The following is a 24049-nucleotide window of genomic DNA, read 5'->3' as shown; positions in this document are numbered from 1 at the left end:
TGAATATATGTGTGTGTATTGTGAATATGCATGTGTATGTGTATATGTATGCATGTAGTGTCTGGCATGGGTTGATGGGAACAAAAGAGTGAAGTTCATTTATCCCAATCCTATCCCTCCTTTGTCCTATTACATGGGGAGAGACCTTTCCTTTTCCTGGGTCCTGGTACTAAGGGGCTCCTCCTCCTTTATCCCCTCTTCACTGAGTCCTGAAGGCTACTGAGAGAGCTGGCAGCTATAGATTGTGGCAGAAGATCCTTTGGGAGGGAGGGAAGGGCTCATTTCTTGGTGACCATTGTCATCAGTGGGAGGGCTTTGGGGGCTGCAGGTGGGGTGATCAGTCCAATTCAAACCAACAAGTGTCCACTGAGCACATGCCCTATATAAGGCACTATTCAAGTTATTGAGGATACAAAGACAAAAAGATAATCATTCCTTGCCCTCAGGGAGCTTATTTTCTAATAGGGGGTGATGGTGGAGAGGATATAGCCCATAGAAGGCCATGGGTCTTCTGTAACTAGACTGAGGATCTGGAGAATTCCAGGATCAAGTATTTAATATATAGAAAGAGGATCTTAGGAATAGAGATTTAGAATTGAAAAGGACCTTAGAGGTCATCAAGGGCAATCCCTTCATTTTACAAAGAGGTTAAGTGACTTGCCCAGGGTCACAAAAAATACTAAGTGAGGGGAGATTTAAAGCTAGATATTCCTGACTCATACCATGATGAGATATCTGGATCGGTACTGCACAGTCCCGAAGATGCCCAGGATGACCGCCATGATGTGAAGGAAGTTGGCCAGGATGGGAGCCCACTGGTAGCCCAGGAAGTCAAAGACCTGCCGTTCCAGGGCTGCCACCTGAAGGTAGGAAAAGAGAGAGAAAAGGCTGAGGATCCAGCAATCACTTCAAAGGTCTCAAGGAGAAAACAAATGCAAGTTACTCAGTCCGGCATTGAAGGCTCTCCAGGATCTGGCACCCACCAAGCTGCCCTGTCGAATTTCCTGAGCTTTCTGAGCTACTAAAAAGTGGCTCTTCCTTATTTCTGGCACATGCTCTTTGTCCTCACCTCCAGGACCACCGATCCCTACACCCCACACTCCACATTCCTCTCTGGGTTTTCCTGCTGCTGCTCTCTCTCAGTTCCCCTCTTAGCTACCTGCTCTCAGTTTCCTTTGCTGATTTGTCATCCTTCCTCTGCCCTCTAACTGTTCATGTCCCATAAGAGTTTCTCCTGAGCCTGCTTTTATCACTATACTATCTCCCTTGGCAATCTAAATAGCTCCTGTGGATTTACTTATCACCTTTATGCAGATGATTCCCAGACCTACACATGCAGCCTGAGTCTCTCTTAGGTGTTCCAATCCCATATCTCCACCTACCCAGTGGGTGTCCCAAAGGCATCTTAAACTCATGTCCAAAACAGAATTCATTATCTTCCCCCACCACCACCACCACCACACTGAAACACTCCCATTTTCCAAACTTTCCTAATACCATAAAGGGTAACCACCATCCTCCCAGTCTCCTAGATCGATAACCTCTGTGTCTTCATTGATTCCTGCCCACATATCCGATCAATCCCCAAATCTTGTTGTTTTTCTCCTCACAAGATTTCTTGTAAATGGGCTCTTCTCTCCCCTCCCACATCCCACACCTTGGGTTAGCCCCTCATCACCTCTTGCCTGGACTCTGCAGTTCTAATCAGCCTCCATGTCTGAAGTCTCTCCCCACTCCAATCTACCCTTCAAACAGCAGCCAAAGTGATTTTACTAAAGTGTAGATAGGTCCACACACACACTGTCCCTCCCCTGTACTCCCCATTCAGTAAACTCCAGTGGCCCCCTATCACCTCCAGGATCAAGTCGGAAGGCTTTAGGTAACTTGGCTTCTTCCTGCCTTTCCAGTCTTCTCACACTTTCTCCCCTCCACATGTCCTGTGGTCCACGGATAGCAGGGTTTTCCTACTTAATAGTCCCTATACAGGACACTACTTCTATCTCCAAGCTTTGGCATCAACTGTCCCCTATGCTTGGAATGCTTCCTCTCCTCATTTTTCCCTCTTGACATTCCTGGCTTCTTTTAAGACTCAGCTTAATCACAACCTTCTGCAAGAAGCCTTAGCCACAGTGAGCCTTCCTGTCTCAGGTTACTTTTTTTAAAAATCTTTACGAGCGATTTGCTCGAGGTTACGTGGCCAGGTGTTTCTGGGTGTGCGCTTTAAGTGTTGGAGCCCGGATTCGATCCCCAGGTCTTCTCAACACTGGAGGCGGTGCTCTTACTCACTGTGCTACCTGGCTGCCCCCTCAGGTTACTTTAACTCCTCTGAATGTCTTTTCTGTACCTATTTATTTACATGTTGTCTCTCCAATTAGAATATAAGCTCCTTGAGGCAGGGACTGTTTTTCTGTTTTGCCTTTCTTTGTACCCTTAGCACTTAACACAGGGACTGACATATATATATATATTGTTATTGTTGAATTGTATTGACCTCTTCCTAACCCCCTTTGGGGTTTTCTTGGCAAAGATACTGGAGTGGTTTGCCTTTTCCTTCTCCCGCTCATTTTACAGATGGGGAAACAGAGGCAAACAGTGTTAAGTGGCTTGCCCAGGGGCATACAGCTAGTAAATGTCTGAGAAGGGATTAGAACTCAGGAAGCTGTCTCCCTGACTCCAGATCTGGCACTCTGCCCACTATGGCGACACCTAGCTACTGCACATATGAGGGTTTAACAAGTTGCTTGTTGATTGATTTCTCTCTCACTTTCAAGCCACATCTTCCCCTTTAGAATTCATTCATGCCTCTCAGAGACTGGGGATAAACTAAGTTTGTGAACCTGTCTCTGAGGCCTGGGAAAGTCGGGGTCAAAGGAGATGAGGATATCACACTAGAGTTAAAATTGGGCAGAGAGGAGAAGGGGAAGGATCCTGTCCAGAGGGCCACAGGCAGACCACAGTCATGGGTACCAGACTGGCATCTCTGCTAACATGAGGTATCCCTAGTCAGGTGGAACATTTGTACCCAGGGAAGAAACAGGGGGCTTAAAATGAAGGGGGGTTAGAAATTTGGTTGGGGGGCTCAGAGCTATAGGCTTGCTCTGAATCTGATAGAAGAGATGGGGGTAGAAGCCAGGTGGAACAGCCAAGTTGGAAACTCTGAGCCCTCAGGACTTGGGGGTTCATTTCTAAAGCTGCAGCACTCCTGGCCCTTAGCACTGGGGGGGGGGTAGGAATGCAGGGGAAGTCCTGTTTGCTCCACCTCAAAGTCTATCAATTTCTTTGTGGAGTGGGATGGTGGAAGGGAGGGAAGGAGGAAGCTACAGCAGAAAACTCAGAACCCATAATTAGGATCACTATTCCCATTTGAGAGATGGACATATGAAGGCTTCATAAGTTGATCAGGTGAGCTAGCAAGCAAGAAGACCTCCCCTCCCCCCCAGGAGAGGGATGGAGGGGTGACACTGGGTGTTGACAGAAAAAACCTTGGACTAGAAGTCAAGAGATCTTGCTTTCAGTCTTGGCTGTGTGACTGTTAGCAAGCTACTTCACCTGAGTTTTAGTGTTTTCAAAAGGCTTAATAATCCCTGCCTTACTTCCCTCTCACAGATGTGAGAATCAATAACAGCTATCGTTTATAGAAAGCTAGGCACTTTACATATATTTGATGCTCACAACTCTGGAAGGTGGGTGCTATTATTATCCCCATTTTACAGATGAGGTAATTGAGGCAGAGAGATCAAGTCAATCAATAAACACTTATTAAGTGCCTACTATGTGCCAGGAATTGTGCTAAGTGCTGGGGGTATAAAGAAAGGCTAAAGATGAGCCCTGCTTTCAAGGAGCTCACAGGTCAAGTGACTTGTCTAAGACCACCTGACTGGTAAAAAAAAAAAAAATGTCTGAGGCAGGATTTGCACTCAGGTTTTCTTAACTTGTAGTCTAGCACTCCCTTAACCTTACCAAGCTGGACAAATGAGAGAATGTGAAAAAGTCTAGAGGTCTGGAGAAGGAAGGCATAGATTCTGTTATTATCACTCTGATTGTCACTGCTGGGACCAGGTGCCAGCTCAGCTTGCTGGGGCCTCACAATGGGGATCATTCAGCCCCAGGGCTCTGGTTTGTTCATCTCCAATCAGGAAGAGGCCACCTGTGCTCCACACCAGAGGTCAGGAGGAAGGTCAGCTTTCCCCTGTCCCTGCCCCAGCTTTACTCAAAACGTCCCCTAAGTTATCCAAGAGATCTCCCTCTGGCAATCCCTCCCTGGACTGCCCCCCCCCTTCTTATTTAAAGGCACAGGAATCTCCAAGCTAAACTGGCTCCCCCATCCCCTGATTATTTAGTTGGTAGCTCAGGGGCTGAGGGAAGTGGTTGCCATGGGGACCTGTAGCTCCCTCCCACTCCCCATCACCCCTAGGCATGTCTGCTCCTTCCAGTGGGATACCCTTCTGTGTCTACACACTGGCCCAGGGGTTGGAGGAAGGGAGGCTCCTGAATAATGCAGGTGGGCCTCTGGGAAGTTGGCTGGGGGAAGGAATGGGCCTGTGGGCTGGGCTTAGGTCATAGCCACCCAACCCCGGATCCAGCTCTAAGCTCTCAAAGTCTCTTCTACACAAATCTCTACCAACCAAGTTGTATTTTCATGGTCAAAGGGCCAACAAGACAGTTTGCTGCAGCTCACTGTGTTCTGATGACTTCTTGCTGACCCCTCCCTCCCCCAGGCCAGGTTAGCATATACCCAGGAAGCAGAGGAACCCTATTCCTGGGGAATTATAGAGGAGCTTATGATAGGATCTGCCAAGCACAGCCAGGTGTATTCACTTAACTACTTTCACCTATGTGCTGGCTTTAAATCCAGACACAGACACTTATTAGTTGTGTGATTCTAGGCAAGTCACTTTACCTCTATTTGCCTTAATTCACTGGAGAAGGAAATGGTGAAACATTCCAGTATCTTTGCTAAGAAAACCCCATGGACCGTCAATGGACAACAACAAAAAGTCTTTCTTACATCAAACACGACCAAATGACTAAATAACAACAAACCAGTGCAACTTTGGGGAAGTCAAGGTACCAAGTCAATGAGCATTGATTAAGGGTACCAGCACTGTGTGGAGGGCTTCGGATACAAGGAAAGGCAAATGGTCCTTGCCTTGAAAGAGCTCATTATCTAATGGGCAAATCACTTATTCTCCCTTGTAGTCTAGCACTTGGCTTCAGTTTCCTCATTTGCAGAATGATAACTAGGATTTCTATAATTCTTTAATGTTAGAAAAGCACTTTACAAATATACTCTGATTCAATTCTTATAACAAACCTGAGAGGCAGATGCCATTATCATCCTGTAGCAGCAGCCACACTGGCATACCCAGAATGGCTGCTAGCACAGGTTCTTAGATCTGCTTTACTAGAAAAGATAGCTGTTCAAAGGGTCAACAAACTTTTAAAATTACATTCACTAGTTCAGGGGGAAAGTCAGCTCCCTGAACTTCAAAGAAAATACAAGCAGAGAAAAAAAGACCAACAGACAGGGCTCTGACTGCCTGAATCAACTATGCACTTTACATAATGAGAGAACCTTTATATCTGAGCAGTCGGGGAGCTCTGAACATTTGGCCACTCAGAGTGTCAACCAGGGAATCACAAGATCCCTCTCATAAGCGAGCCCCCAAAGCAAAATACTAACTCAGAGTATACATACATTTCTCAGAGTCAGAAGGGCATAACAACCCTGCTGATTCAGTGCCTAATTAGAAATTAGCAAAAGGTGTGAAAGCCTTTCTACAAGCAAGCCTCCCCTAAGCAAGCTTCCCTTTATGGGCCTATTAATGGGCAGAGAAGATCTTAAATCCCATTAACATTATACATCCCCATTAGTGACTTGTTCAGTATCACCCAGTTACCAAAGCATCTGAGGCCAGATTTGAAATCCTGTCTTCCTCACCACAAGGCCCACACTCCATTTTCTGTGCCACCCCATTTAAATGTCTGAACAAGGGAGTTAGGCTAGACTGTCTCTGAATTCTCTTCCAGCTCTAAATCTATGATTTCAAGATCATCTAGTCTAGGGGACAGCAAACTATGGCCCATGGGGTTGGGTTAGTCTATAGCCTCCAGAGCTAAGAATGACCTTTATATTTATATTTTATATTTAAAGTTTTATTGTATTAAAAAAAAAGGTCAAAACCATTCTTAGCTGGCAGGCCATGAATTTGGCCCTCAAGAGTGGTTTGCTGGCCTAAGCCCACCCTTTCTTGATATGTGAATGCCCTTTGCCCTGTTCCTGTCAATCTCCACTTTAATACATTGGGCCAGAAGTTAAGAGGCCCAGATTCTAGACTCATCCAGGGTCAGTCAGTAAGTCATTGTGTGACCTTGGCCAAGCCTTCTGTATCTGCACAGAATGAATGAGCTGGGCTAGCTCAGATATCTCAAACTTAAGTGCAGCTTCGGCGCTCTGCCCAAGCCCAAGGCATCTGAGGCTCTTTGCCCACTTTTTCAGATAAATGTGAAATTAGATGATGAAGAGAAACAGATTTAGATAGTATCATAGAGATTAAATCAAGGATCATTCAGAGTTCTGTAAATTCAAAATCACTGCAATTCTCTGGTTTCAGCCTCCCCTCCCCACCCCACTCCATCTCATGTACTTCAAGTCTTGTTTATTTATTCTCCACATTCCACCTCTCCTGAATTTCCTAATTCTGTTCAGGGCATCATCATCACCCTTCCACTCGCCCAGGTTCACAACTACAGTCTTATCCTTGATTCCTCACTTTCTCTTACTGCTTTTATCCTATCTGTTGCCAATTCGTATTATTTCATTTCTTAAAAGGCAGCTAGGTGGTATCACAGTGCATGGAGCACCAGGCCTGGAGGGAGGAAGACCTGAGTTCAAATCCGGTCTTAGATACTTACTAGCTGGGTGACCCTGGACAAGTCACTTCACCCTATTTGCTTCAGTTTCCTCATTTGTAAAATGAACTGGAAAAGGAAATGGCAAACCACTCCAGTATCTCTGCTGAGAAAACCTCACATGGGATCACAAAGAGTTGGACAGGAATGAATAACTGAGCAACAACAAAAATTATTTCTTATGCCCTTCCCCTTCTTTCCATTGATAACATAAGCACCCAAGTTCAGGCTCTTATCACCGCCTTTCACCTTGACTACTGGGATAGCTTCCTAATTAGCTCTCACTGATTGGCCCACAGTAGGTCCCAGCCCAAGCCTCACTTGGTCATTGTTTGGATCCAGAAGACTCAATATAAGTATAAATATAAATATTTTTATAATTATAATTATATTATAAGTATAAGTATAAATGAGTATAAATAGCAATTGCTTCTGTTTTGGTTAAAAACCCTGAGGGTCTTTCCCTCCTAGATTGATTGTTCTTTTTTTTAACTAGGTGGAAGGGGCCATTCTTTGCCTCATTTCTTACCTAGTTTTAATCACTGAATAGGCATTGGCTCAGTCAGAATGAGACTTGGGGAAAAACCTTAGTTTTAAAAGGCCTAGGTCTCCCACTGCACACTGGGCCATCTCCAGTTGTCCTGATCTACATCTTTTCCCTGAACCCAGATGGCTCCAGAGAAGAAAGTGAGACCGATGACCTCACACGGTCCTCCCTCTCTTAAATCCAATGCACTTGAAAGTCATGGCATTAACTTTCTGATGTCAAGGTCCTTTTTGAGAATGAAGGACAAACAACTATAACAACCTAATTAGCCTCACTCTACTGGTCTCTGCCTCCCCCTATCAATCAGTTCCATACACCGGCCTACATGGCTCTCCTAAAACACAGGTCTGTCCATGGCACTTCCCTTCTCAAGACGCTTCAGAAGATCCACTTTGCCTCTCTGTTCTTTGTCATTTAATGCCATTTACAATCTGACTCAGGTTAGCTTTCTAGGCTAATTATATACGTTATTCTCTTTTGTGCATACTCTACTCCATCCAAATTGGCCTATATGCTATTCCCAATACTTGATATTCCATTTCCCACTTCCATGTCTTTGCACAGATTGTATCCCATGGCTTAAATGAGGTATCCATAGCTTCCTTCAAGGTTTGACTTAAATGTGACCCCTTTTAAGAGGTGTTCCCTATTTCTCCTTCATTTCCTTACCTCTCATCACTGTGTATTTATTCTCCATGTATCCTACATTTACTTTTCTGTGAATATGTTATATTTCCCCCTTAGCATGTAAGCTCCTTGAGGACACTGTTACTTTTTTGTCTCTATATCCATAACACCTAGCACACAATAGGTGCTTAATGTATCCTTACTGATTAATCACTTGCTTCTCCTGATGAACAGCTAAAGAGAACATGTTAAAACCATCAATAAATCTCTCTCTTTCGGGACCTATCAGATAAAGCCCTAGTCCTGATAACCTCTCTCTAAGCTAAACCTAGCTTTATGACTAAATCGATATACAGGTTGAACTTCATATAATCTTTTCCTATTCCCTATGAATTCTTCTTGCAGGACCTAGGTACACGAAACCTCCACTAGCTCCTCTCTCTTCTAAAAATATATACCATTGGATTCTGCTTAATAATTATTCTTCTGTGTTCTTCCATTTAATGGATGAATCTATCCCATTCACATTCAGTCGTGATAACTGTAGCTCCTTTCTCAGTAGCAATGTCATGTGTAAGTTAGGTCACAGGTTGTTTGAGATAGTATATAGAAGCAAATCACCTCTTGAAGGTCCCTCTAAATCACTGGATCTGTGTGAGAGGGGGTAACTCAGCAGCAATGGTGGCAGGTGGCAGGACTGAGAATAAACAATGTCAGTATTTCCCATCCTTAACTCATAGAGTCATTTCCTTCCTCTCCGTAAATCCCTGTATCCATCTAGTCAATTACAAATCCCTTGAATTCTCCCAAGACTCTTTCCCCAACCTTATGACTACCAACAAAGTCTGGGACCATATCACCTCATAGTTGAATTATCATGATAGGTGTTTTTTAAAGGCTGGACTTTTTTCAAAGTTTTATTCATACATCAATTAAAATAAAACAAAAACTATGATAGCATAGATGTAGACATAGTTAAAAGGGTTTAATTTCTGACACAAATTTAACTAATGGCAGCCCCAGATTGACTTACTTCATAGATCCATAGAATATTAATGTTGAATGGGACTTTAAAAGCCATCTAACTTCACCTTAAACTGTCCAGCCAACCAAGCCTCAGAGCAGGAAGTAATGATTGATTCCTTCCCTGGATGCCAAACATCCTCTTGTTACTCCTGAGTAACTTTTACATTTTGCCTTCTACCAAAATTCTTTTTATTTCTATCACCTTCTCTCCTAGACTGTGGGCAGTGTGGTGCTGAGATGTAGTGGAGAGGGTCCTGGACCTATAGTCAAGACACCTGAGTTGCAGTTTCATCTTGACCATTAATAGATTTTATGATTTTGGGATAATTATTTTCCTTCTCTGCACCTCAGTTTCCTTATTTGTAACATGACTGTGTTGGACTAGGAGATATAAAAAATGTATTCCATCTCAAAGACTTCATGACTGATCTTGAGATTTTAAGTTTAAGGGAAATGATGATAATGATGATGATGATGATGATAAATGAGATGGCCTGGGAGTTAAGAAGACCTAGATTCAAGTCCTGCTACTACTTCTTACCAGCTTTGTGATTCTTCACCTCTTCAGTACCTTAGGCAACTCAAAGACCATAGAGCAGTTGACAATTTACAGTGATGGTGGAGGGAATTTACTCACTCACTTTCAGCAATCACAGGGATGTGACAAAATGACAGCAGCAAACAGTAACTCATGTCTATAAAGTGTTTTGGATTTTGTCAGTTACACTTTCTTTACAATAACCCAGCAGGGCACAGTGGAGGGAACACCAATCTGGAGCCAGAGAACCTGGATGTGAGTCCTGGTTCTGCTCCTTCCTACTTATGTGCCTTGGGATGGGTCATTTAGCCCCTCCAAGCTTGAGTTTTCACCTCTGTAAAATGAATAGTTTGGATTAGATGGCCTCTAAGTCTAGCTGGTAAATGTTTAAATTTCCAGGAAAAAAAAAAAAACCTAATATATACCCACAGCACACTTTAAAGTTTAATCTGCATTAATAACATTTTCTCCATCACTTTCTTAGGTCTAGAAAATCAACAAAACCATAAATTGAGCCCTGATTTGTAGTGCTTGTTGATTTCTGAGATGTAAATGCTTGTCCTGAAAAATTTAGTGATCAGTTGACTCCAGCACTCTATGATATATCCTTTTCCAGATCCAGATCTATAATTCTATGACTTGTTCCTGTCATGATTGGAATTTAACACAAAAGCAAACCAAGGCAAACCTCTGTGCAAGACAACATTTATTAGCAGGGGCATGCTGCCTGTCAATAAGGGGGTCAATGGATGCCTCCATTTTATGCCAAAGATTCTGAACAAAAGGAGAGTTCCCTTTGTATAGGATTTGGAGGGGGTACAGAACAAGGAGCAGAACAGGGAAGATGATATCATGAGATTGTGGGAAACATGACTGGTTAAAGAGCTGAGGCATAGGGAACAATCAGTAAGCATGTGTTAAACACCTATAATATGTTAGGTGTTAGGGATATAGAAATGAAAAAGAAACAATTACTGCCCTCAGGGAGCTCACATTCTACAGAGGAGATATAATATGTACACAAAAAAAGTAAATGCAGGGGTACATAGAACAACCTCCCCTTCTTCTCTCATGAGACTAAGAAGCAATTCATTGTTTGAGTCCAAGTGTGAGATAGCAGCTCATACTTTTGGGTAGCAAACCAGACATTCTTGAAGGATAGCTTGGTGGTGTAAAGATATCAGGCCCAACTCCCTCAACTTCACCCCCATTCCCCAAGGTCAGTTAAATTCCTAAGGCAAGAATAGATCAGTAATTAATTAGCAGGAGAGCTGGATTTCTATTAAAATTAAAAATTAACCCATTTACAGGCTAGCTGAAGTCTGAAGTGAGTTCAGAAACAAAGAGCCGTGACTTAAGTAGTCAGAGGACAAACTCAGTCACTGGTAAATAGGATCAATAAGAGATCAATACAAAATCAATCTTAATCTTCTCCTTCCTCCATCTGCCTTTAATGTGGCATGGTCATACAACTTATCTTCCATGTTTGAAACACACTTAATACCTGTGTGACCCTGGACAAGTCACTTAATGCCAATGAGAGAGAGAGAAAGATAGATAGACAGAGAGAAAGAGAGAGAGAGAGAGAGAGAGAGAGAGAGAATTCTCAGACTCTTGTTTCTCCATCATTTTTCATAGCCAGTTGTCAAGTCCTGTTTTGAATCTCTCGCCTCTCTTAATGACCACTTCTTCTATATTCGTACAAATTATCATTACCACCTACCAGAACAATTTTCATAGCCTCCTGATAGGTCTTCCTGTCCTGATCCATCCTTTATAAACTGTCTGACTCATCTTCCTTGTGTACACATTTCGTTATGTCACTCTGCTCAAAAATCTTTTTTGTCTCCCTGCTATCTGTTCAAACATCTTGGCCTAGAGGAAGAAATTTTTAGGTATAGTCTCCCAAGCTACCATGGACTTGAAAAATCATGTCATCTACCACATAGCCAGGTTTTGCTTGAAGACCTCCAAGGAGGAGAACCTCCTTGCCTCCTGAAGTGGCCCAGCCCACTCGAGGACTGCTTTCATCATTAGAAAGCTCTTCCTGACACCATGCTTACATTGAACTCTCCATATCCTACACTTGGTGCTCTTAGTTCCATTGGACCAAACAGACAAAGTCTAGTCCCTCTTTCTGCAGGACAGACCTTCAGATTCTTAAAGGCAGCTCTCCTTTCCCCAACACAATGGATACAGAGTTGGATCTGGGATCAGGAATTCAAATCCAGTCACACACTTATTAGCTCTATCAGAGTTTCTTGAACTTTTTCCGCAGTCTTCGTTGTCTTTGCAAGGTGTGAGGGCATATGAAATGCAAAGTACGCATGCTGTGTGTTCAGAACCAAGGCTTCAGTGAAGGTGCCTGATGCAACACAGTCAATTGCTGCCAGAAACACCTTGGACTCATCATGTGTTTTATTTTTAATTTTTAAATTAATTTTTGGTCTTTTGTCATTCAGAAACTTTTTACTGCTGCCAAATTTTTTGTGGGGTCACAACCCTCAGTTTAAGAAGCACTAAACTATGTGACTTTGGGTAAGTCACTTAACCTCTGCCTGCCTCAGTTTCTTCAACAGTAAAGTTGGGATAATAATAGCACCTTCCTCACAGTTACTATGAGGATCAAATAAGACAGAAATTTAAAGGTGCTTAGTATAGTGCCTGTCACATAGTAGGTATTTAATAAGTGCTTGTTTCAGGGCAGCTAGGTGGAGCAGTGAATACAGCAAGGGCCTTGGAGTTAGGAGGACCTGAGTTCAAATTTGACCTCAGAAACTTAACACAAAAAACTAGCCTTGTGACCTTGGGCAAATCACTTAACCCCAATTGCCCTGCCTACCCCCTCCAAAAAAGCAAAACAAATAAATAAATAAATAAAAGAACAAATAAACAAGCAAACAAACAAACAAACAAATAAATAGATGCTTGTTTCTTTCCTCCAGGTTAACCAATCCCAGTTCTTTCCATTGATCCTCAAATGACATGAACTTGAGGCCCTTCCCCATCCTGATGTCCCTCCTCCGGACTCTATCTTATCCTTCCTAAAGAAGTAGTAACCAGAAGTGAGCACAATAATCCTCCTGACTTCTGGAAGCTGTGTCTCCTTAGGGAAAAAAAAAAACAAAAACTTTTTTTTTTCATTATCCTAACCTTGAAATACACAAATTAACACCAGCATTACCATATGCAAAGAAGAAGAAAAAAGGACTGCAAATGAAACCTCGAATATCCATTACAAACCGTTTGCCCCTGGGGGGAAAAGCATATAATAAATGCAACATGGTTTTAAAGATGTACTGCTAGTCTATGTCCCCCTCTGAACCTCCTGCTGTTCACTTCTGTGAGGTTTTTTATGTGCTTCAGTGACTCTCTTTTCTTTCCCTTCTTTTTAAAACATCATTATCAATCCTCCCTCCCCCTCCCAACACTCTCCTCCAATCCCCCAAACTCCCCACAAACAGAGAAAGCCAAAACATCTCTCCCTAGTGACAAATAAAATCAAGCAAAACCAAATCCACCCAATGGCCACGTCTCGATATGTATCCTTCATTCAGCATCTTGAGTCTATCAGCTCTCTGTCTGGTGGTGGAGAGGGTGCAACTATCTATGAAAGCTTATCTCTGTCTCTCTCTCCCCCACCCCCATTCTGCCTCAGATACTTCCTAGCTGTGTGATGCTAGCCTAATGACTTACACTGCCTGCCTCAGTCTCCTCAACTATAAAGAAAAATGGGAATAATAATACTACCTACCTCATAGAATTGTCCTGAGGATATCCAAATTAATTATAAAGGACATATGAAGACACTATTTTCATTCAGAGAAAAAATTGATAAGTAGAAGTATGTATAGAATAATTTTACATATATATGTGTGTGCATGTGCATGTATATATGTGTATATATATGCCTATTTGTTTCTAATGATAGCCATGGGGGGGGAGAAAAAGAAATTTACATAACTATTATATATTTAAAAAGAATAGTGAGTTGTGCATAAATGGTTTGCAGTTTCAGGTGCAATCATCTCTTTTAGTATATTATATTATAGAAAAGCCTGTTTGATTCCTTAAGTTAAAAATAAAAAAAAAATAAATGTGGAAAAAGGTGCATAACAGTGCCTGGAACACAGTAGGTGCTTAATAAGTACTTATTTCCCTTCCTTCTTTAAACTGGAGGTATAATAACAGTCCCTACCTCCCAAAGTTGTTGTGAAGATAAAATGAGTTACTATTTGTAAGGGGTTCTACAAAACCATAAAGAGCACATATAAATGCTATGATTATTACCATCACCTCAGATCACTTTAGTTTTTTTGGGCTCTCCTGATTCATTGAATATGCAGTCCATTAAAAATCTTGTGGTCTTTTTTTTTTTCCCAGAGAAATAGTCTAATCATGTCTCCTCCATCTTGTACTTGTAAAGTTGATTTTTTGAACCCAAACTTAAACTTTACACTTATCCCTATTAAATTTCATCTTAAATGGAATTTTATTAGATTTGGTCCAGTGTTCTTCCTTGTCAAAATCTCTTTTGGATTACTCTCTTTTTAGGCTGTGAGGAAAATAAGACAGAGGCCCTGCTTTGAAGCAGTTCACCAGCAAGTGGAGGTGAGGAAGAGATAACACATATGGTCAGATAGCCAGAATACAAAGCACTACACAGAGAGGTATTAAACAAAATACTACATGAAGTCCCAAGAAGACTAATAGGGATATTAGGGAAGGCTTCTGAAAGGAGATGGCATTTGAGTTAGACTTTTTTAAATGGGTAAGAATTCAGCAGACTGGGGAAGGAGAGAGAGAGAGAGGAAGACTGTTCTAGGCATGCAGAAGAAGAAAAAGAAAGAAAGAAAGAAAGAAAGAAAGAAAGAAAGAAAGAAAGAAAGAAAGAAAGAAAGGAAGGAAGGGAGGGAGGAAAACAAGAAGGAAGAAAGAGGAAGGAAGAAGGAAGAAAGAAAAAGAAAGTTTCTACCTTTGAGTTCAATTCTCAGAGATAAAAGGGCTTTTAGAGAGTACCGCGCCCTAACTTTCTATTGGTGCAAGAGTCCCTTCTCCATGGGGATGTAAAGTGTTTTGTAATCTTTAATGTGCTACATAAATGTTAAATGTTGTTGTTATATCAACTATTACCATTATACAGAGGCAATATGATGGAGTGGGTAAAGAGTCAGAAGACTGGGTTCAAGACCCTGACATACTGGGGCTGTGTGACCTTAGGCAAGACACTTAATCTTCAGGCAGTCCTTTAAGATGACTAGCTGTATGAGGCAACTAGGTGGTGCAGAGAATAGAACACAGGCCCTGGAGTTAGGAGGACCTGAGTTCAAATGTGACCTTAGACAGTTAACACTTAAGCTGTGTGACCTTAGGCAACTCACTTAACCCCAATTGCCCTGCCTTCCCCGCTCAAAAGAAAAAAAAAAGATGACAAGCTGCAGAAGTGTTTCCAACTGACATCAGAGGAAGGTATTTCCTCATCTGGAATTCCCTAGACCAATTAAAATCACAGGTCCAGTCTAATTAATTATTTTTTTTAAATTATTAAGATTTCTAGAATTCTCTCCAGCTCAGAAATAAGGACTCTCTTTGCCCTAAGGCAGGGGAGTTGCACTGGGGAGACATAGGAGGGAAGAGAGTGACTACCAACCTCTGTTGGAACACTTCCAATGAGGAGTCATTTCCTCTCTTCTGAGGCAGCCTCATTCTCAGTTTGGATGGTTGGAGTCATCAGACAGTTCTCTTTATATCCAGCCCGGAATCTGTGTTTACAACTTCCCATCCGAAGCCTTCATAGCACCTAGCACTGCTCTCCAGAACCACAAAGAATACGACTGTTCTCAACTGTTCTCGAACACTCCTCTCCCTAATACCAGTCCACCTCCCTGCCCCCACCCTCCTATGCCAACCCCTCACCTAGCTGAAGCCAGAAACCATAACCGTTCTCTTCACATCCCTTGATCCTAGGACAGGAAGCTGTCCCAGAGGGCTCAGTTCCACTTCTTCCTAGAAATCCCAGAGGAGATCTGGAGAGCAGCTGGTTATTATCTTCCATGTAATTACCCTTCAAAGACCAGGACTGGAGTGTTTAGAGGATAGGGGCCAGGATCTCCTTAGAGGGAATGACCCTAGCTCTCCTCAAGGCAAGGGCTCTAGCCCCAATTGACTGGTCTCCATGGTAACACATCTCTCCCCTTCCCTAATGCTGCCCCCCATCCCCAATTCTGTGGCTTGCAAAGACTCATGGGGTTATTCCTCAGACTAGAAGGTTGAAGCCACTCTTCCATCCAGCCCTAGTTAAGGCCCCTTCTGTGTTAGGTATTGGAGAAGACTCACGATGAAACACGTTGCCCACGTCCCGAAAGGGGTGAAGGACTCGGAATGCAGACTTAAGACATGTTTCTGGACATAACCAATATGGTAATGTGTTTTGCTTGGCTATGCATATTTGTCAACAGGGTTTTGTTTTTCTTTCTTTTCCAGGGTGTGTGTGGGGGGTGGGGGTGTAAGAGAGAGGGAAAAGCGATTTTTGTTCATTGAAAATAAATTAAATCAAAAGAAGACAACAAAACAAAAAATTCAAAAGACCTCGGAGCTATGGACTCAAAATAGAAGCCAGGGCAGTCTGTGTTCATTAACACCTCACCACCAAGCTATTTACATAAATCCTGGGTCCATAGCCCCAGGCTGCCATCTCCCTCCCCACCCCCCCAACCCCCCATGCTCCCACCCCCACTTCCTTACTCCTTATTGTTCGGACAAAGAGAATAAACCTCCCTGCTGCCTCGTGGCAGCTACAACTGGCCTGGAGCCTGTTTCATGGAAGTGTGGCCTTCTCCCAGTGTTTCTTAGGGAGAGCCTGTGCTGGACAGTTCCTCTGCCCCAGGGGCCCTCTGCTCTCCCCTCCCCCTGCGCCATGCTGACCAATCACTGGCCCTCTGCACTCCATGCCTCGAAGCACCTTCCTAACCCATCACTGGGAGGCTTCACTTCCTCTCCTAGGAACTGTCAAGCAACCTGAAAATTACTCAAATGTTTTTCCTCCCATGAAATAAGAAATGTGAACTCCAAGAACCAGAGGGCAGCACCATCTATTTACTTATTGATTTGATTTTTTTTGGAGGGGGAAGCTAATTATTATGTGTCCTTGGGTAATTCCTTCTATCAGGAGAAAGTTTCCTCTTTTGTAAAGGCAGTGAAAAAAAATTTCTTTTAAATGAGGGCATTAAATAGGGGAGGGGTGGGGGAAGGGTGTTCTAAGGTCCTTCCAGCTCTGACTTATGATGTTCTGTGATTTCATGACCTGATCCTGCTCCCCACCCCCTTTCCTGAAGGTTTGGGGCCACTCACTCCTAGAAAATGAATCCCTAGCTTCAAGGCAGCCTCTCCTCCACTGGGCTTCTCTTGTTTCTTTCAGTTGTTAGGGCTCTGTTTCTCTTATAATTACTTTGCAATCAGTTACTTGTGTCCATCTGCATGCTGTATCTCCCCTATAAGCTCCTTGAGGGCAGGGGACTGATTGTTTCTGTCTTATATTCAGTACTAGATTCCAATCTGCCTGCCTCTGATACTTGTATGTGAAGAATGGCATTTGGGCTGGGTCATGGTGAGTGTGAGGAGGGGTAATGTGTAAAGAACTTAGAAAGCAGTTTGAAGTGCCAAACAGAGGAGACTATTTGATCCTAAAGGCAATAGGGAGACACTGCAGATCCTTGAGCATCGGAGTGACATGATTTTACTTGCTCTTTAAGAATAACCTTTTGGCTTATTTCCCAATTGATACAAGGATATGAGCAGGAAATTTTCAGATGAAGAAATTAAAGCTATAAGTCATATGAAAAAATGCTCTAAATCATTATTGATTAGAGAAATGCAAAGTAAAACAACTTACACCTATCCAATTGACTAATATGACCCAAAAGGGAATGAAATGTTGGAGAAGATGTGGGAAAATTGGAACACTAATGCATTGTTGATGGAGTTGTGAACTGATCCAACCATTCTGAAGAGCAATTTGGAACTATGTCCAAAGGGCTATAAAACTGTGTATACCATTTGATATAGCAATACCACTACTAGGTTTATATCCCAAAGAGATCATAAAAAATGGAAAAGGACTCACATGTAAAAAAATATTTATAGCAGCTTTTTGTGGTGGCCAAGAATTGGAAATCAAGGGGTTGCCCATCAATTGGGGAATGGCTGAACAAGCTGTGGTATATGAATGTAATTAAGAAATGATGAGCAGGTAGATTTCAGAAAAACCTGGAAAGACTTGCATGAATTGATGCTGAGTGAAGTGAGCATAACCAGGAGAACATTGTATACAGTAACAGCAATGATGTATGATGACCAATTTTGATAGATTTAGCTCCTCTCAGCAATGCAATTATCTAAGACAATTCCAAGGGACTCATGATGGAAAAATGAAACCCACATCCAGAGAAAGAGCTATGGAGTCTGAATGCAGATCGCAGCATACTATTTTTCATTTTTTTCCTTCTCATGGTCTTTCCCCTTTGTTCTGATTCTTCTTTCACAACATGACTAATGTGGAAACATGTTTAATATGAATTAACATGTATAACCCATATCAGATTCCATGCTATCTTGGGGGTGGGGGGAAGGAGAAAAAAATTGGAACTCAAAATCTTGTAAAAGTGAAATTTGAAAACTATCTTTGCATATAATTGGAAAAAATAGAATACCACTAAGTGGGGGGATGGGGGGGAGAATAACATTTTGGCAGCTGTCTGGAGGATAGACTGGAGAGAGGAGGGATTGTAGGAGGGGAGAGCCATTAAGGAGGAGGTTCCTCCAATAGCCTAGGCTTGGGGCCAAATAGTAGGTCAAGTCCCTGGAAGTTAAGGTTAGGGCAACTGCAAGTTAATACCATTCTTGGACTTTGGAGGACCTCACTCTAGCTGCTGGGGTGGGAAGAAGGAACGATCCAGAAAGAGAAACCTAAGCAGAACCCAGGCTCTCCAGGGAGGGGTTGGCCGCAGACAAAGGAGCATTTGGATAAATAAAATTGTGATTAATCAGGCACCTCCATTAAACACAATGAGCTTCGGCTTGTAATTAAGCCAAAAATTCGCAGTGGAAAGCACATTAGCAGAGTCGGCACTAAGGCGTTGAAAATTAATTAAGACATCATTAAAACTTTCTATACCACCAAGACTGGAACTACCCAGGGATGCACTGGCCAACAGCCCAGGAGGAGATGGGAGAAGGGAGAACTAAACCCTGACTTGGAGAATCCATCCTGCCATGGCCAAGGGAGGATCAACAGGAAGGAGAGGGGCTGGGGAAAGGATTTCATGGAGTTAGAAGGATTATGGGATCCTAGATTTAAATCAAGGATTTGAAACCTGAGGGGTGAGCGGTGGTTTTCCATGAACTTTTAAAAACTATTTTTATATTGGTTTTCTTCATAATCTGCATAATGTATGCATTTTAAAAAGATAATTCTGAGAAAGGGTACATAGGCTTCTCCAGACCGCCAAAGAGCTATATAATACAAAAGAGTACCCTTGACTAGAGCTCAGCAGGACCTCAGAAACCATCCAGTTCAATTCCTCCACAAAGAGGCTAATTGACGTGCCAAGGGTCACACAACTTCGAAATGTCTGAAGTTGGACTTCCTTGACTCCAAGTCCAGTGTCCTATCTACTACCATGAAGCGCTAGCAAGACTCTTCTTCCCCAGTCAGTTGTATCCACTTACTCACCTGTAGGTTCAGTCCTACTCACACCCTGACCCAGCAGAGGGAGGCTCCTACTATCAAGTTCCTCCATGCATATTTGGGGCCCTTTAGTTTTACTGCAAATTCATGTCCCCTAACCTCAAGTGGGCCCTTGGTGCTGTCCAGCAATTCTTCAAGTCCTTACTAAGTGACTCCCTCACATTTCCTACAGTGTCTGGCTTTTCCAAACCTTCCCTCTCTTTCAGAGAGTCTCTGACCTTTTCTCTTATCTTACTGAGAAGATAGAGACCATCCCTTGTGATCCTTCTCCATACTCTAAAAACTCTGTCTTCACCCATCTTCCTTTCCATTGGTCTGTTCTCAGAGGAGTTGATCTTTTCTCCTTGCTGCCAAAAATTATCCATTTGTATACCCAATCTTATTCCTCCCCATCTCCTTCAGGAGCTGGCCTCCAGTGATCATTCCCTCTCTCTTTCATCTTCAATACCTTCCCAATCCTTTTCCATTGCCCATAAACATACTCAGGAATCCTCTGTCCTCAAACCAAACAAAACAAACCCTTTCCCATGACCACAACTCTTTAATTGCTCAATTCCTCAAGAAAATAGTCTGTGCTCATTGCTCCCTCCCAACCCCTCCCATTCTTCTCTCACTTCTCCTTCATGCCCATCTCTCAGATTCCTGAGTTTCCACCAAGGCTCAGCTCCAGAGCCCCATTCTGCATGAAACCCCTTCTAATGCTCCCAGAGGCTACTGCCTTTCCCCCTATTTGTATCTATTTATGGAAATAGTGTGGCAGAGTAGAAAACATTCTGGAATTGGCTTCAAAATCCAGCCCTTCCCGTTATGCGCTGTGTGACTTGGAGTAAGTCCTTTAACTTCTCTGGTCCTTAGTTCTTCACTTGTAAAATGAGATGTTGGACTTAATGGTCTCTTAGAGTCTCTTCTAGCTTTCCATCTATGGTCTTATTTTGTATATACCTATATGTGTCCTGATTGTTTTCCCTAGCTAGACTGTAAGCTCCTTGAGGGCAGGCACTGGTTTTGATTTTGTCTTTGTATCCTCAGTACCTACCTGGCACACAGTAGGCACTTAATAAATGCTTACTGGTTCACAGAGGCATTTATGAAACCCTTTACATTCTGACTATTGAGCCTACCTCTCTACTGAACGTGCTTTCTCAAAAAAGTCACTGAAGACTTTTTAATTTAGGCCAAAAGCCTCTTCTTAATTCTCAGTCTCTTTGACCTTTCAACAATCCTCAATGCTATTCACATTTTCTTCCTATGGCTCCTCTCTTCCCTAGGGTTCCATAACACTGTTTTCTCCTGGTTCTACTACTTGACTGTTCCTCTTCCCAGTCCCTAGGTGTCCCTCAAAGCTCTATCCTGGACCCTCTTTTTACTCTTTCTCTACAGTCTAACTGGATAATCAAATCTACTCCTGAGAGGTGACAAACTATCCCTTGGAACACTGGAATTATATAGCTTAAGCAGAAAAAAAAACCCATTCTGGAAGGCCATCACTCATTCATTCATTCATTCAATTGGTCAATCAGGCCACAGGCATTTAATAAGCACTTACTATATGCCAAGCACTAGGCTAAGTGCTGGAGATACAAAGCAAAGCAAAAACGTTCTCTGTCCTCAATTAGTTCACGTTCTAATGGAGGAGACAACATGCAAGCAACTGTGGACAAGGCAGATCTGTGCCCGTATACTGGAGATTATGTCTGAGAGAAGAAGGCAACAGCATCAAGGCCGACTGCGAAGGACTTCTCGGGGAAGGTAGGATTTTAACATTCACTGCTTATTTCTTTGTATATGCACAACAAATCGTATGGTTTTCAGAGACCTCGTTTATATATACAAATACACACACACACATAGACATACACATATATACATATGTATGTGAGTGTGTGTATATACATTCATGTGTGTATTCATATATACATATGTGTGTATATAAAGATAGGCATAGATATAGGTATAGGTATAGATATTCCATATCACTGTTCCTGCCAACTGCTTCACCGAGTTGGATATTAGGGTAGGACAAACTGGTTCCAGATGGGAAGGACATTCAACAGCAATTCAGTAAACATTCATTAAGGACTTATCAAGTGCCAGACACTGTGGGGGGTGATTGAGATATAATGATAAAGGTAAAAACAGCCTTTGCCCTCAAGAAACATTCTTTTGAGGAAAATCACTCACACACATAAACATGCATCCATACATGATACACACATATTGTATACATGCACACACACACGCTCACATAAGTATATGTATATATGTATTCACTTTACATCTGCTTGGTTTCAACTCCACAGAATAAGATGCCCTTCCCACTTCTAAACTTACTACCAAGCTACTAAGTCAAGCCTTGGATGAGTCAGTTTCCTTCAGCTTCCTCTCCCCTCCCTCTGAAGGGCTGGAGGGTGGAATACCAAACTCCTCTTAATGCTTTCCTTTATAGAGGATCTGCTGCCCAGCCTGGTTTCAATTCCCCAGAACAAAATGCTTCCTCATGCATACTCCCATTTCTCCCTTCCCTGCCCTCCCCACCTCCTCTTGTGTATTGTCTTCTGCCTTTAAATTGTAAGCTTATTGAGGGCAGCGACTTTCTTTTTATTAATTTTATTCCCAGTGCCTAACACAATGGGAAGAGAGAAGCAGGTCAGCAAAACTAATCAACACATCAACAGAGCAACATGTAACATTCCACACTCACAGTCCCCCATCTCTGCAAAGAAAGGTGGGGACTACATTTTTATATCTCTTTGTTTGGGAGCCAAACTTGATTATCATTGCCCAGAATTTAATTTCATTGCTTTTTTTGCCATTCTTACTTTTTTCTCTAATGAACAGCACTGAGGTTTCAATGGGGAAAGATGAACCCCCTTTTTCATGTTGTTTCCCCCCACCCCCACCCCCCAGAACTACTCCATGGCACTTCCCTTTGGCTTGGTCAACAAGTAGATCCCACCAGCTGAGATTAGGGCTTCTGCTTCCTCTTAGGAGAAAAAACTAAGTAGAGGCAATTTTTCTCTCTGCCTTGGCTGTTCTCAGCAGACCTGTGGACAGCTCTGGTACTAGGGGGAGAGCACTGATATGAGAGTCCCTGGGTGGGGAGGGAGGGGCGTCTCACTGACTAGATATAGCAGAGTTGTGCTAAGCAGGGCATCTAGCTATTTTGGGAGCAGAAAGTGACCTTCATGGAGCCCCAAGCAATGGCTGGATTCTGTTACACAAGTCAACCAGCCCCTAGGATTGCTGGGAAGAGGTGGGAGCAAAGTATATTTAAGCTAACTCACACAGTGTCCCCTCTTCTCAGGGCTATTGGCCCTGCATCTTCCTGTATGCACCTGTCCATTATTTCAAGTACTACCCAGGGTAGCTCAGAACATCTATTTCTCTCTGGTAGAGCACCAAATCCCTAAGGTTTGCAGAGGCTCCTGAGTCCCATCATAACTGGGGCTCCTGGGAAGATACTGGTGGGGCCACCATCCTCTGGCCCCACCTTAGGTAGCCCCATCTACCCATGCTAATGAAACTGCCTGCATTCTGGACAAGCACTTTCAAGCTCTCCCAAAAGTGATCTATCGGAGTGGCAGTTTTCCCTGTCAAATCCTGACAGGGGCTAAAGGAGCTGTCAGGGAGGCATATTCAATTATAGCAGGAGCGCTTAACCTGGAGGCCATGTTAGATGTCAGGCGATCTGTGAATCTGGATGGGAAAGAAATTACATCTTGATTTTCACTACCCTCTGACTGAAATTTAGCATTCCATTCAATGATGAATGTAAGCAACAAACCAATATTTTGAGAAGGGATCCATAAGTTTCATGAGACTGCCTAAAGCGTGCAGGACACAAAAAGGACAAGAGCCCTGGAATTACAATCTTTTGCCTTGCAGGAACCAATAGAGGTCTCAGCTTGCTAACCAACATGTTGGCGGGAGGAAACAAGTCAAAAGTCTCATTGAATTCTTTGGGAAAACCCTACACATTGCCCAAAAGAAAGTTGTTGAGGCAGCTAGATGGCACAGTGAATAGAGCACCAACCCTGGAGTCAGGAGGACCTGAGTTCAAATCCGGCCTCAGACACTTGACACACTGACTAGCTGTGTGACCTTGGAAAAGCACTTAACCCCAATTGCCTTGCCTTTCTCCCTCAAAAACAAAACAAAAGAACATTGCTATGAGTAAAGTAAGCAGTTACCTCAAGGGCAGCCCCAAGTGGGACCCAATCAAGGCTCCTTTGCCTGATTAGTGGGGACTGCTCAGAGTTATAGGCCATTAAACTATTTGCATTGGGCTCAGGGCTACTCCTCTTCTGTTCACATAGGTCAGGGATCCAGTGCTCATTTTTGTGTGTGTTCCAGATAACCCTGTCCTCCTTGGGCAATCTGGTGAGATCCCTTCTTGGAATAAGGTTTTTTAAAAGCCTAAAATAAAGTAGACAAGATTACAAAGGAAATCCATTAAATTGAAACAAAGTTGTAATTTTTTCCCCATTGAATTTTATGGACTCCCTGAAATCTTCTGAAGGATGCCAGGTTAAGAACTTAAGCCAGCTTCTTGTAGCATGGCTAGTTCCTCATCCATTAGAGACTCCTGCTACCATGGCTTCACTGTGTCTGGAGCCCCCTTCTGCCATGGCTTCACTGTCTCTGGAGCCCCCTT

At 42.9% G+C, this 24049-nt stretch overlaps 1 protein-coding gene across 1 annotated transcript in view; it reads right to left on the bottom strand.

Moving 5' to 3' along the window:
* Positions 1-24049, bottom strand: part of NKAIN1 (sodium/potassium transporting ATPase interacting 1) — a 121645-nt gene that overhangs the window by 11769 nt on the left and 85827 nt on the right. Inside the window, exon 2 of the mRNA XM_069078350.1 lies at positions 723-860. Coding sequence (XP_068934451.1) covers positions 723-860 — 138 coding nt within the window. The remainder of the gene's footprint in view (positions 1-722; positions 861-24049) is intronic.

Source organism: Petaurus breviceps, unplaced genomic scaffold (genome assembly GCF_028583685.1).
Source record: "Petaurus breviceps papuanus isolate PSGF00001 unplaced genomic scaffold, PetGlider_PUasm1.0 91041, whole genome shotgun sequence".
Taxonomy (NCBI): domain Eukaryota; kingdom Metazoa; phylum Chordata; class Mammalia; order Diprotodontia; family Petauridae; genus Petaurus; species Petaurus breviceps.
The sequence above is the reverse complement of the archived record's forward strand: the minus strand, read 5'-3'. Positions and strand labels throughout refer to the sequence as shown.